This window comes from Heterocephalus glaber, unplaced genomic scaffold (assembly GCF_053883595.1).
Source record: "Heterocephalus glaber isolate CG9 unplaced genomic scaffold, H.glaber_assembly_v1.0 deba00001577, whole genome shotgun sequence".
Taxonomy (NCBI): Eukaryota; Metazoa; Chordata; class Mammalia; order Rodentia; family Bathyergidae; genus Heterocephalus; species Heterocephalus glaber.
In genome coordinates, this window is record NW_028258358.1 from 31,567,890 (window position 1) to 31,583,087 (window position 15,198).

The window sequence follows — 15,198 nt, forward strand, 5'->3', positions numbered from 1 at the left end:
AAAACTAACTTATCAGAAGTTCTTCAATCCAATGGCCCTTAAAAGTTTTGCATTTTTTTCTGAAGCAATATAAAAAATGCTTATGGTGTGTATGCAAGCTGCTGTTTTAATTAACTTTCCTGAATTTCAAACATCTATATTTTACTCTCTTATATGCTTTTAACTAAGGTATAGTAGATGCATTTTTGCTTCAATACTAATTTAAGGTGTAATATTCATTTCTTTAGAGAACATTTTTGTTGTTGTGCATGCCTAGTGTTTTGTATGTTGTATATTGCATTCAGAATATTTTTTTCCTTCTCACCTATCCACAATGCAATGCCGTTCCCATGATGCACCTCTGCTTGCTGTTTACCTGTATGTTAATTCGCTTGAATCCCATTGGCCCACTGCCATCATGTGCTCGCTGCCTGTTATTAAAAGACTCAGTCGACTGCCAAAGCAATGAAGCGACCTCTCGAAGCAACTGTAGACCTGGTACTTTGACCTTTCACCTTTCGCTTTGCATGTAGCTTTTCAGAGAACCATCTGAGATTTGTATTACTTGTAAAATATTGGTTGCAAACAATCATTATTATTAATTTATAGAAAAAATTCAATAAGGTGTTTAGCCATCTCATTTTCATATGTAATCTGTGAAATAAATTAATCCTAACAAATTTTAATACCTTTTCCAAAAGAGTGAAGCAAATTTAAGTTACTTGGCTCAGAAAAATGCTCATCATAATCCTAATTAACCTTTAAATTCAAGAAATTGCCATTTAGTTAAAGAAAAGAATAGGTATTAATAACACAAGTGCTTCTTTCTCCCTCCCGTAGAATAGTTTAACCCATTTTAAAAGCTGAAGCCATTTTTTTCGTTGTTGTTGCTTGATAGTTTTTCTTTTCCTTAGTTGAGATGCTACTGTTTTGGGTTACAGAAATCATGCTTTCGCTCTCAATAACAAATTCTCACTCATTCGACATTGCCGCTGTTTAAATTAAGGTGCATGGCAGAGGCATCTCCTTAGCTTTCGTTTTTTTTTTAAAAAAAAAAAAAAAAAAGAAAAGAAAAGAAAAAAAGAATGTTGCAATCGATGATCTCTGTGGACACTGAAGCGATGTTTCCTTTAAGTTAGACATATCTTATCGAATTCTTCATTTCTAGGCCTTTCCTCCTGGTGCTCTTCATCCTTTACCAAAGAGACAAGCACTTGAAAAAAGCAACGGTGCCAGCCCGGTCTTTAACCCCAGCGTCTTGCACTACCAGCAGGCTCTGACCAGTGCACAGTTGCAGCAGCACACCGCATTCATCCCCACAGGTAGGTGCCGTCACGGTCCCGCGTCTGTGTCCTCGTGTTCTTCCAGTCATGTGCTTTCTTCTCATTTCTTTAAGCTGTTTGGTGGAATCTAGTTTGCATTTAAAGGTAACAATACAGCCTGAAATGTATCATTGCCATAGATATCTAGGTATATTGACTTTGCTTTGATAGCTAAAGATTTAGTATTCTAAAGCCAAATATTTGATAGGGCTGAGTGACAGATTCAACCCCTGAGAAGTGGAGAGCAGTTAGGATTTCTGGTTTTTCTTGTATTCAAATGAGGCCTGTAAAATTGTTATGTAAATAAGACCTTTTACGTGTGACAATTGAAATTGTCCCTAACCATGAATGACCTAAAAATATCAATTCCAGTAAATACTAACCTTTTTTTTCTATTTCTATTCAGAGCACTAAAAAAAAGGCTATTCAAATTAAAGCAATCCCCTACTCATATTTTTATATTCATTCTATCTCTTTTTCCATCTTCTTCAACTTTCACCAAGTTCACAAATCTGTAGAGCTCTTAGCCAATGCCTGATAATATGAGGCGCATTAACTTATTATTTCACCAAGATCAATTATATTAATCATAAAAATCACAGAGTTAAAAGGATCCTTAGTGACCTCCTCATCCAGATGTTTTACAGATGAGAAAACTGAGGCCCCCTCCATAAGTGACTTTCCAAGGTGGCACAACTGGGAGAAGGAAGAGAACCTAGGTTCCCTGAGCTAGTCCAGTTTACATACATCACACCACACATCCAGTCTCTATGTATGGATTTCACATGGTTCGCCAAAAAAAATCAGATAAAAGTAGATTTTTTTTTTTTTAATGTAGAAAGCAGATCAGCTACCAGTGAAGAAACAGAAGTATAAGGCATGTCAGCTTTCCTCCTTTGACCTCTTGGGTGACCACAGACCCAGGCAGACACACACACTCTACACAGTCACCATAACTTGACTGTGGTTTTCACCTGTGTCAGAGCAGGAGATGACTTAGACCTTGGTAGAAAGGCCATCCATTGAGCTTTTTGTTTCAAAGTCAAAAGTCCTTATTCTATGATAGTGAGTTGAAGGTAAATGTAGATGAATAATACTTTCATTAAAAAGAGCTGATTGATCCTAATGCATATGATTGGACTTCTCCAGTGGGTTATTTATTCTTTTAAATTCCATAGCATATTAAGAGTTAAGACTAGAGGGAGTTAAATAAATCTCCATGATATTCTTTTGTGTTACAACTATACTCTTATATGAATTAGTAACTAGTAGACAACTATATTTTATTATATGAAAAATATAAATTACATAAGCAAAATTATTTTTAGTGTTTAACTTTCTTATCTTAGTCCTGTACTTATCTTAAAAGAAACTCACAGACTTGTAAAGGGACTCTAATTCAGTATATTTAACTTTTGCCCTATTATGACCTTAGTGACATGTCATGCTGTTACAGTTAGCAATATTTGTACTCGGAATCCACTTAAAAATAACATAATCACTAAATAATTACTAGACGGTCAGCTTACCCTAAGGTCTTGTATGCTTTCTACAAGTGTCTCATTGTAGACCTCTTGACCAATACTGTAAGAGACAAAAAATTAAGGAAGAATATATGGAAAGGGAAATCATAAAAGGACAAGCCTGTTTTGGAGACATAGGTAATAATCCCTTTACCATCTCCTGAGAATACCCATGAAGCCCAGGAGCTCAGCCTCATGAAAGACTTTGAAGCCCTCTAATACATGTTTTAACACTCCAGGCCAATAATGACTGATTGGTTAAAACACTGAAAGAATCTTCACTTAAAAACATTTCGCCTGGAAACCACTCAAATATTTCCAAGGCAAGGATGAATCCGATCCAAATCAATAACCTGATTGCTGTTGAACATATTTTATTTTGGACCGTATTAGGTATTCGTTGCTGTGGTTGTGCACTTCTGCCCTCTGGTGGATTCTCTTGGAACAACTCAAATGTGCTGGCAACCCTCCTACAGTGAGTGGGCTTTGGAAGTCAGGGTGGGTCCCAGGCCCTTATTCTGGGAATCAGAGGTGTTTCCATCTGTTACATGAGATAAAGATCAGGGTGAAAAGATACGTGGATGTTGTGTTGTGAAACAGCATTTCAACTCTCAAGAAATGTTTACATTTTTCTTAAATAATGAAAGAGAAAATGATTTTATTTAAGGAAATTAGCATACTCCTTCTCTCACTTAAATCCGTAACAGAAGTTTCAGTGTTTATGTTAGGCCAAGTTTTTGTGGGTTTCTTTCTTATAAATTACATTTTCAACCTTATTTTAAAAATTATAACGATAATATTCATTGTTAATGATGGTTGTTTTTAAACCTCTGCAAATCAAGTGATGTTCAAAAATAATTTTTGTAACCTGGTAGATGGTGGGCCCATTATTTTTACATGGACAGATTTTCTATTTTTCTGTAAATGTTTTTTATAAGCAATTATCATAAGTATGAAGCAAAAGACATATTTTTATCCTCCCAGAGGTTATCCTTTATTGGAAGGTCATTCCTAGCAAAGCTTCAGATAGGCTACTAAACTCTCCCATTGACACAATGTGAATCTGGATTTCAGAAATTCTGCCTTCAAGCTATAAAGACATTAAAATAGGAGAAACACAGATTCTTCCCCAAAACCATACTAGGATAATTATTGCCCTGGTTGATGGCCTAGCACATTTACAATAGGTGGGATTTTTCCCCTTTTTTCTGTTTTGATAGGGATTATTTTAACCAAGTAGTTATACTTTTTCTTTGCTATATTAGGAACATGGCAAAACCACACATAGTTACAGAAATAGCAGAAAATAATTCTTGGCATTTCCCTGACAGGTTTATTCTGAGTTACTGAAAGTGTCTTTACAGATATTATCTCATTATTCTTCAAGATGTTGCAATTCTGTTAGTGGCAAGAATAGTTCTTTGCATTTTGCAGATGGAAAGACTGAGGCTGTGTCCACACTGCGATGTGGTATATAAAATTAGTGAAATTATCCAGATCATTCTGGCTCAGGCACTAGAGCGGAAATATTTGTGCAACTGCAGCAGAAAATATTTGAGAAGGCTTTGTTCATGGAATTAGTGCCCTAACAAAAGGCCTTAGTTGGTCAGGACAATGGAAACTCATAGAGTCCTTCCTTAGTTTATTTCATTACTTCAAGAGCACAAAATAAGTCACACAGGGCAAAAGTGCTAGCCCAGATATTGCCTGATAATGAGAAACCATACATATTACATAAGGTCATCGTGCAACTCGGTGAGAGATGTATCAGTGTTCAGCAGAAACTATATCTGCATAACCACAGTAAGATGTATCTGTTCCATTCAATTCTGCAAACATTTCTTGAACATATAGTATGTTCTGAGTTCCACAGCCAGTGATGAAAATGCAAAGGCATTGAGAAATAGGTGAAAACCAAGGATAACGCACAGCCTTCAGGGTGGGCTGAGGGTCTGAGCGTGAAGGAAAGAAAAGGAGACAACGTGTTCTGCCTTCTGTAAGCACCACAGTTGGTGGTTACAAAGGATATGGAGAAAGAAGACTATGTAAAGGAAGAAAAATGTGCTTGAGACTTTGAAAGAGAATGAGATTTCACCCTTGGGGGAAGAGCATCACAGGCAAGGATGGGAAGGGCGCATCTGAAGAACAGGAAGTTGTTCACTGTGGCTGTAGCACAGTGCTCACAGGAGAGAGTGGAAGGGAAGATGGCAAAGATGCAGCTTGCACAGCTGGACCAAAATCTGACGTTAGGTAAGAGAGCACTCACATGCAAAAGCTTTGTTTTTCCAGTATTCACGTCCATCTTGGGCCAGGTAGAGAGAAAGGCTTATCCAATTAATTTGGTTGACCATTTCACCACCTCTAGGACTAAAGATGAAGTGACATAACTACAATGAACCCATAGTGGCGATAGGAGCTGCTATTATTGGTTGTTACTCAGATGATGCTAGTATACATGACACAGGAAAGCCGTCCAAGAAAGCCTGTCCACTTTGGAACTCAAGAGAATGAAGAGGGGATTGTTATAGGGATTAATTTGAATCATTCACAAGCTTTTGGGCTTTAATAAATTTTAGGAACGCACTGTTCCCAAATCACCTCTTTCTGAGGGCTAAGTACATCCATCCAACATATTAACCACCTATGGTGTGACTCATAGACCTAGCCAGACAGGATCTCTGCCCTTACAACTTTACAGGAGAGGAGAAAAGATGGATGTTCAACAAATACCCACGTAAATATATAATTAAATGCTTTTAGAGTACTATGAATGAAAACGTGAGTTCAATGAGATTAAAATAGAAAACTGATTTACATGGCTGGGGGTGGGTAGGTGAAAGAACAGTTGAACAGTTTTCTGAAGAAATGACATGTACCTTAAGACCTGGGAGATGAAAAGAGAGGGTGATGATTATTCTAGACAGAAGGGACGACTTGTGGGAAGCTCAGAAATAGGACAGAAGTGTTATGTGTTCCATTCTCGGGATCCTGGTGCCAGGGAAGAGAGGTATGGACAGCATGGAAAGGTAGTCAGAGCCTGGAGCTCAAGAGTCTTCATCCCACCAGCAGAAGAAGCCAGCGGATCATTTACAGCAGAGGAGTGGCCAGGCATACATTGAGAGATGCTGACTTGGTCAGCAGATTGGAGAATGACTAGGAAGGGAGTGGGAAGGCTACTTAGGGTGTTGTCACATAGCCAGGATTAGAGATAATGGTGACCAGGACTTGAAAAGTAGGAGTAGTGATGGACAGACAAATGCAAGTTGCACTTCAGAAGCAGGATTGCTTTGGCTTCTTAGTAAATTGAACCTGAGAATGTCACAAGGGGAAATAGCATCAGACATAACTTTAGGCCAGAGCTCTTCATGGACAGTGATGCTTACCAGGTATTTGAGATAAAGTTTTAACCTGTTGAATTGGAGACCTAAGGGTCCAGGCAAGCACTTAGAAGAAGGACCTGAGCTTAGAGAAGAGATCTGGGCAGAATACATAAATGTGGAAGCCATGAGCTTATAGATGGTATTTAAGTCCATGTATTGAATGATACACCAGGAAAACATTTAGAGTAGATGAAAAGAACCCAGAACTGAATCTGAAAACCTCCAGCATATAGAGATATAGACTTCTAGGAAGGAAGAGTAACTACAAAGCAGACAAAAGAGAGGTGCCAGAAAAAAATAGTGTGTGTGTGTGTGTGTGTGTGCGCGCGCGCGTGATGAAAAATCTAAGGGAAGGGCCAGGGATTTAGCTCAGTGGTTCCGCCGCCTGCCTCGCAAGCACAAGGACCCAAGTTAGATCCCTGGTACCAAAAAAAAAAAATCTAAGGGAAGACGGTGGTTTGTTATGGAGATAGTGGCCAAGTGTGACATGCTGCTGAGACTCAAGAACAATAGAGTAAGGTGCGAGAGTTTCCACCAATTGCAGCAGTATGGAGTTTTGTTTGTTTGCTTTTTTTTCCAGTACTGGGGATTGACCCCAGGACCTTCCTCCTCAGCTCTATCCCCAGCTTTGTTTTCTCCTCCTTCTTCTTCTCCTTCTCCTTCTCCTCCCCCTCCCCCTCCCCTTCTTCTTCCTCTTCCTCCTCCTCCTCCTCCTCCTCCTCCTCCTTCTCCTTCTTCTTCTTCTTCTCTCTTCTTTCTTATTCTTTTTTAATTTTTGAGACAAGGCCTCACGAAACCACTAATTTCCCAGGCTGGACTCAGACTTCCCTCAGCCTCCCAGAGTGGCAATGTGCAATTTTTTGATGAGTAACATTTGCAGTTTGAGTGGAGAGGTGAAAATGAAACCAAATTGGAGAGAAGTAAGCAATCAGTGGGAGCAAGGATGTGAAAATTTATGTGTAGGTAACATTTCAGAAGTTTATGGAGGTGAGAGAGATAAAACTAGAGAAAGCAATTTTAAGGGTAAGTGTATGTATGTGTTTAAAGTTGGATGGACCGGCACATGTTTGTTGAAGAATCTAGTAGTAGCCCAATTAAACTGCCCCTTTTTCTGAGTAGGTAATGTTAGCCTGATCAAAATGCAGATCAGGCAAGAAGTCTCCCTCTGGTATGAAGTGCTCAGCAAAGAGAATAAAGATGTACAGACTTCAGATTTCTCATCTAATATCTCAGAAGGCAATTCTGAAAGCTTAAGTGGGTACACCTATGTTCATTAAAAATTACTTCTCTGACACCTCCATCCCACCTAATCATCAGTTACCAAATCCATATATTACCTAGATTTTCATTGTAAGGAACTGAACCAGTAGCAGGTAATCCCTTAAAGCTGTAAGTTAGTTCTTTTTTGGCTCTCCCCAACACATATTTCTATCATGGTCAGAGTGTTTTGATTCACATACATTATAAGACACCCACAGGTAAGACAACTATTCCTAAGGGAAAGCTGTAACCCCCACCCACCTAGACACTAACTTGGGATTTCCTAGGAGTTCTGCCAAAGGCCTCTGTCAGGTAACACTTACGCAACTCTGAAAAAATCTCCGCGTCTGAGTCCTAATTCAGTCCTAGTTTTGCACTGACTTGCCTCGGTAGTGTAGAGACTTCCTTGCTGGGTGCCCCTCCTTTGTCATAGAACCTCAGAGCAGAAAGTAGCTCACAGACTTCTGTGGGGCATCCTGCCCAGGAACCCCCATCTTCCTACATTACTGGCTTTCATGCAGTTTATAACCAAACCAATTTTCTATTTGATTTTTTGATATACAGTTTGCATATAATCGGACAAAATTTTAATGCAGTAAGTGCAGCATAATCTAGTCAATATAAGATCTGGATTTAGGAACAGAGTCCTGTTTCTAGCCTTGCCCTTGACTCACACTAAGCATGACCTTGGAGGAGTTACTATTGCCTCAGATTTTTCATCTGTAAAATACTTCCTACCTCGGAGGATTAATTTGATAAGATACATTCTATAAAATACATTGAGATCTTAGAGGAAGCATACCATGGCATTACCACAAGTCATTCTGATTAGAATCATGTCGATGTATTTGAATAGAAAGTGTGAAAAGTGGTCTAAGAGTAAGCTTGGAATATTATTGGCTTAAAATAAAGTCAGATATATTTGTGTCTGTACTGATAATGTGAACAGCGCTAAAAAACTGTGTTAACTAACCCTACTTATTTCTGGTTGTGCTTCAATCTCACTTTGAATGTTAACTCTAAACCGCTAACCTGTTTCTTTCCCTTTATTCACTTTTTCCACCCACCATTGCATGACATCAGGGTCAGTTTTGTGCATGACACCCGCTACCAGTATTGGTAGGTTTCAACCTTTTTTATTTGTCTTTTATATGATGTACAGTACCTTCATTTGTTTGAAATTTATTTCAGAGATGGTAGAAATGCTTTAGGAAATAGACCTGAAGGCTTATTTGGCTTTAGAGTTAACATATAGGTTTTTAAAGATGTACTTACCTATTTAAGAAAATGAACAGTTTTAATGTGACCTCTTGTACTAAAACAATCACTACAAAAACATAAAACCACAAGTATGAGTCTGCTTTTTAATGATTTTTGTTTTGTTTCTCTTTATAGTTTATCTGATATAGCATAAGAAAAACAGAGAGGCAGGCTAATTTCATCAATGTTTTAAAGTTTCATAGTGGTGTGCCTTTATCTCCTCTTTGCTGTGTGTTAGAGTTATCAGAGTTTCCCAGAAGTATTTATTTTTTGAAAAACAATTATACATCAATATATTTTGAAACCAAATCTGAGTTGCCTTGCTTATATTTTTAAGTGCAAATTTGTGATTTTTTTGTATGTCTGCATTCCCTTAGATATAAAATTTTAGTAGTCTATAGCTAGCCTCACACATTTCAATGTCTTGGTACAAAAGTCTGTCTCTAGGACATATGGATTAGTTCTCCTTGGAATCCAGAAAAATAAACATTGGCAAAATTTGTCGCTATTTCAAAGAAACTATGTTAGAATTTACATCAAGGCCATGATTTCTGCTCCACTGTTTAATGATCAAAATAAAACACAACCCGCAGCAATTCCAGTATACAGGAGCAATGCCAAATTGAAAGAAAATTCAATTTAACCACAATTAATTCCCAAGAACATCTCATCCCAAACTAGGCCTACAGATATTTTATAATTTATGAGTATTCTAGATTTGATTATGACATTCTTACTTCATTGGCTATTACCAATCATATTTATAGAAACAACTATTAATTATAGTCACTATATACTCTGAATTGGGAATGGAGCTATTATTAGAAATAAAATGTTTATAAATATATCAACCAAAGTAATCTGCGTTGGCCTTTCTGGGAATCACTGATTATGTTTTAAAACTTCCTTTAATTGTACTTGTAATAAGCTATTTTCCCTTTTTTATTTCTCTCCCATGCTTCCTTGCTTTGCATTGTGATTGCATGCCATCTGCTGGTTTAACCCATGATGGCTTGCTGCTCTGATATTCACCATGCCAAAATACCACTTCTATTACCATAATGCTACACCCTCCTGTTCATTGCTCCCATGGTTCCCCTCCTGAAAGTACCCATGATGCACAGCGCTACGTCCGCCACTGTCTCTGCAGCAACAACTCCTGCAACAAGTGTCCCCTTCGCAGCAACAGCCACAGCCAATCAGGTTTGCTCCTTTTAAAGCTTTCTTTCACAAATCCCAAACTCTAAATGAGTGCTGATATTTAAAAAAAAAATTCTCGGTGAGAATTTTTTTTTCACGTTTATCCATCAAATTTTATTTTTTTAATTAGTTTATAGCAAGCATTTATGGACAGGTTGCACTTATTTAGAGTTAACATTTACTGCAAATAATGATGTAGCTATGTTTTGTGTTGCACTGTTTGTTTTCATACCTAATATTGTGTAATTAACCTGACAGGCTTAAATTCCTTTTAGTACAGCATTACTTATCCAGTGGTTTGTGAATTGCCGCATAAAAATTGTAGAAGCGAACCCATGGGTGCTTCAGAAATGGCTCTGTTTTGATTTGGATCATTCAGACTCTATCATCTATTGTGGAAGCAAAAAATTATCTTGGAAAAGCCTCCCCTTTTTCCTAAGTTCCCAAATTTGAAGTTTGAATAATTCTTATTAACATCTGACTTTGGGCACAGATGCCACAAAACTCAGTCCCCACTTGACAATCTGTTCAGATGCTGTTGTAAAAGCCAAACCATACTGGAAGGAGAGCAACACACCACTGTGTTCACAAAGGCTGGATATAACTGATTAGGAGAGTTTAACTCTGTTGGTTTAATGCATGTGCCAATGGATGGATGTGATATTTCCTAGTGAGAGCCAGATGACTATTTCCGACTCTGTGGTCACAAGCTGACTGTGCCCCTGACCCTGCTGACCAGCTTACCCCCATGCACTCCTGTCACAAGGAGATGACTGAGATGACTGAGCTTAAGCTCTCACCTCGCCTAGTAAACTACTTTATTGCGCATGCCCTCCCTTCGTAGAAGAGCAATTTTGTTCTTTGTTTAGTTTTATGTTTCGTTTTGTTTTTTAAAATAAAATTGACTGTGCTAATGCAAGATGAAGACAGATATAAAAGTAGACTGGAGGGAAGGGCCAGGCTATTAGGGAAAAATGGTAAGTTGAGCATTAGGGGAAATCATGTTAAGGCATAAATGGCCAATTCCAAATAGCATCCTGTTGGCTGAAAGGGCTGATTCACACTCAAGTGAAGATGAGATCCAGTGCGCTAGGTTTCATTACTAAGTGGAGAGATGTGAGTGTATTGGAAGGCAGGAATAGAAGTTAAATCCCAGGGCAACTCCTACTGTGACAAAGCAGTAGGGACCAAGGAGGGAGTACAGACAGGCCAAGGGGACAGTACAGAGCCAGATATAAACCATGCACTTACAGTTCTTCCCTGCATACCTTTAAAATGCCAAGCCATTCAACTCAGCTTCCAACCCAGCATTAAAACAAGCAGCAAATAAACTCCTTAGTTGGGGAGATGATTATTTTTTTAAATCATGTGATGGGAAAAGGGAGAGAGACTGTTTGCATCCTTCCCTTATTAGGTTCAAAGCACCTCATGTCATTTGCTCATTCTTTTTAGGGAAGCTTAATACTTGTTTCTTTTAAGTGTAAATCCTGCCTCCACACACCAAGTTTGTGCAATTTTTGACCCATTTGGGTTACAAAGTCCCTTTGTATGAAAACAAATTCGAAGTATAATACTATACCTAGTAGTATTGATCACAGTAAAAATTTACCTGTACTTTACAGCAAGTTGAGCGTTTCTGATGCCCAGAGATCTTTTCCAGGAAAGAAAAGGATAAAGAAATACTTAGGATAAATTCCATCATATATTATGAACATTTGGCCATGCATCATATACACTTTTCTAGCATAGTGATTCTTTTTGCTTCCATTTGAACAGATTGCAAGCATACGTGTAAGTTTGTGTATGTGGAGGAGGCAGGGTAGGTAGTGTGGACTATTTGAGCTAAAATACATCACCTTAAAGGAGGATGTGATTGGTAAAGGAACTAACAAGTTTAATTTCAGTTTAACCCAAAGAAATATAATTAAAGAAAGACCTGACTAGCTTAAAGAATCCGAGGTTCTGTGTTTTGTAGTTTTTCAGGTATAATAGTTGCTGTTGTATCACATGTAAATGATGAAGTGAAGTCTTTCAGCAACTCTGGATGAAGGTCTGCTTGCATATGAAAACCACAGAGGAATAAATTATTGTAAGCCTAAATCTTCAGATGTATATTCTTGTATAATGTTAAGAGGTTTCAAAGAGCAAAACATTTACAAAAGAACGTGGGAGGGCTGGGGATTTAGCTCAGTGGTTCCGCAGCTTGCCTCTCAAGTGCAAGGTCCCGAGTTTGATCCCCAGTACCAAAAAAAAAAAAAAGAACCTGGGCATTCTCTCACCACCCAAGAACAGGAAGCAGAGATTGCTAATGACTGTGAAAAAACAAGTTATCATCTTGTTAAAACTTTAGCCTTTGAACTCAAATCAGGCTGAGTGTGGTGGCACATGCCTGTAATTCCAGCGCTCCTGAGGCAGGAGAATTGCATGGAGTTCAAGGCCAGCCTGAACTACATAGTGAGATCTTGTCTCAAAAAATCAAAAGTAAATAAACTCAACTCAGTTTATGCGAATTACAAAAGTCATTTAAACATAATGAATCTCACTTCCCCATTTGTAAAATAAAGCATAAAACTAGGTGGCCTCTAAGACTCATGAGTATTATGTAAAGTCCAAAGCAGGATCAAAAAGGTAAACACAACAGAATGGAAAGTGGGCTAAAGATTGCTCAGGAGTGATGAGCATCCTGCCTTCTTGTCCTCCCTTGAACCATCTGTCTCTTACCCAAAATGCAACTGGGCTTTGACAGGTTTTTTTTGTTTTGTTTTTTCTGATTTAATCAACTCAGATTGTCAGATATTTCCAGCCTCATAGGTACTTGTAATTAGACACAAGATATTCATAGGAGAAAGAAAATAAACTAAAACTTCCCATGCTAATTTTTCCAGTCCAGTGTTCTTTACATATTACCCCACGGTAAGCCCATGGGACAGGCAACCAATCCACAATTATATCCTCAGGTTCAACCACTAATAAGTTTTAACCGAACTTAAACTGGTGATTTGAAATTAAATAAAAGCAGAATCTAAGTATTTTTTTAAAAAACATTTTGATTGTTAAGCTCTGGGAATAGATAAGTAGACAAAAATATGATAAGTAAATTTATTAAGAGTTATTTCCTATTTCAAGTAAAATCTGGGTTTTAATAGACAAATTATACCTAATATATTATTATTAACCATGTATGTACCAGGTATGAATCTAAATAGTCTCTCTAATATATTATATGTTATACATTATTTATCAGATATTCTACTCCATTATATATTATATGAGAGAATACATGTGTATAAATATAGATACTCATTCAATCCTCACAATTCTTTTATGAGACAGGTACAATTTTCCTCATCCTCATTTTACAAATGGTAAAACTGACAAAAAAGTTAAATACATTAACCAAAGCCATATCCCTGATAAATGGTCCTGCTAAAGTTTAGAGCCAGGCAGTCTGGTCCACAGGAATTGATCTTAACCACCATGGTATACAACCGCTTTGTATGGTTATGAATACACAAAAGTAATTTTTCCTGAAGTAAAACTGTCCGGTGAGACACAAAAGCACCAAACTCCATTGCTATAGGGGGAAATGAAGTAGTCCTGATAATGCCGCTCAAACTAAGGAGGATCGTGTAGTAGGAAGATGAACTGAATTTTAACATAGCTGCCAGCTAGTTTTATAATAGCCAGGTCTTATTTAGAAACCATGTAGTTGATCTCATTGATTCTATGTAATATTATAATCAGTAAAAATAATAATTTCTGTAAAAGGTAATTTAAGAAAGAATTAGTCATTAGTCTTTCTTTAGTGAAGCTGGTTCATGGGTCTCTTTTGTTATAGACTCAGTTGCTAGCTTCTATTAGTCTCACAAATAGCTTGGTAAGAAGAAAAATCTTAAAATGATGGTAACCTGTAAGATCATTAATTTCCACCACTAACCAAGGAGTGGAATGTATACATTTATAGATGCCTGTATTAAAAGAAATTTAGAGTATACATCGAAAGAGGCAAAGGTAAATGGTTTAGTATATGGCTTACCTAGTTTTTTCATTTTAGAAATTGTATTGAATAAAATGAGAATACAGATTAAAATTCCTATAACTTGAATTATTATACTACTCTATGCTACTATTGCTTTAATATTTTTAATTCAAAATTACATTATATCTCAAAGGAGGAGAAAATAATTTTCTGAATAAATATGTTTTAGTTTCTTCATTTATATGCAGAGATTATTCAGTTCACTTAATACCATCCTTAAAGGCCCAATTAAAATAGTTTGTACTCTGAGTCTTCATGAAGGCCCCTGACCCCAGCTAAAGTTACCTTTCTCTATCCTCTGACTTCTGCAAGGACCGTCTGCACCTCCTTTAAGGCATCCTCATTAGGGAGAAAGAAAGACAAGTCCAAGTCCAAAGGTGGGGGCGTATAAAGTTTAGCTGGAGAAGAACCAACATTCCAGCTGCCAGTGCACTCATTTGCAGGACTGGCTCTAAGATAGGTTTGACTCCCACTGTACAGCACCTTAGAGCCAGATTAAGGGTTCAGCCCCTGCCTGACCACTGTAGAGTTTTCAAGCAGAATGGTGATGGAAACGAAACTTAGGAAGACCGAGCAGGTGGATCTCAGGCAGGCGAGTCTGCAGAGACCATTAAGTAGTTTTAACAAGAGCCTAAACCAGAACACTATCAGCTGGCAAGTGGCCTGCTTTGTCTTGCCTTTTCCCGTTACATAGGGAGTGTTATTTTAACCAAGGAGAAACGTAGGGATGATTTCATACTATGGCAAAGCCTGTACAAATAAATGTCAGGTGGCAGAAAGAGAGATGTAGGCTGACATGAAAGGTTAGCTCCAGGAAGTTGCCTCTTGGGACCTGAACTCAGTCCCTCCCAGGACAGCAGCTAGGTAGACTCCCTGACCTCTAGTGTGCCCACCCCAACATATGGCTTCCCACTGCCTGGCTCAGTGAGACTTATACATACCAGAGCCCCAAGCCCTCCAGGCCTGTTCTGGAGAGAAAGAATCTTTCAGACAGAGAGAATACACATTACAGCTCTCTGGACAGGAAAGCCATGATCCATCCCATTCATTTTGGTGTGTGAGTCCATGCCAGGAAGAAAAATCCATACAGTTGGATATTAGGAATCTTCATGGAACACCCATAGTGGTGCCTTAAAGCTGATGAAGCCAGATGGTATTTCTGGCAATATGTGACCCAACACATTAACTACACCTCCAGAAAGTGCTGATTCATATTTACAATTAAATTCAAGGCC

General features: G+C 37.9%; 1 protein-coding gene across 9 annotated transcripts in view; it reads left to right on the forward strand.

The window, feature by feature from the left end:
- Nucleotides 1–15,198, forward strand: part of Mbnl2 (muscleblind like splicing regulator 2) — a 153,215-nt gene that overhangs the window by 118,022 nt on the left and 19,995 nt on the right. For 2 of the 9 annotated variants that reach the window (XM_004870843.4, XM_087193015.1), the window contains 3 exons: nt 424–477; nt 1,148–1,301; nt 8,548–8,583. In XM_004870843.4, the coding sequence (XP_004870900.1) occupies nt 424–477; nt 1,148–1,301; nt 8,548–8,583 (244 nt within the window). Of the gene's footprint in view, nt 1–423; nt 478–1,147; nt 1,302–8,547; nt 8,584–9,832; nt 9,928–15,198 lie in introns of all 9 variants that reach the window. The other 7 variants (XM_004870844.4, XM_004870848.4, XM_004870847.4 and 4 more) reach the window with 7 other exon arrangements.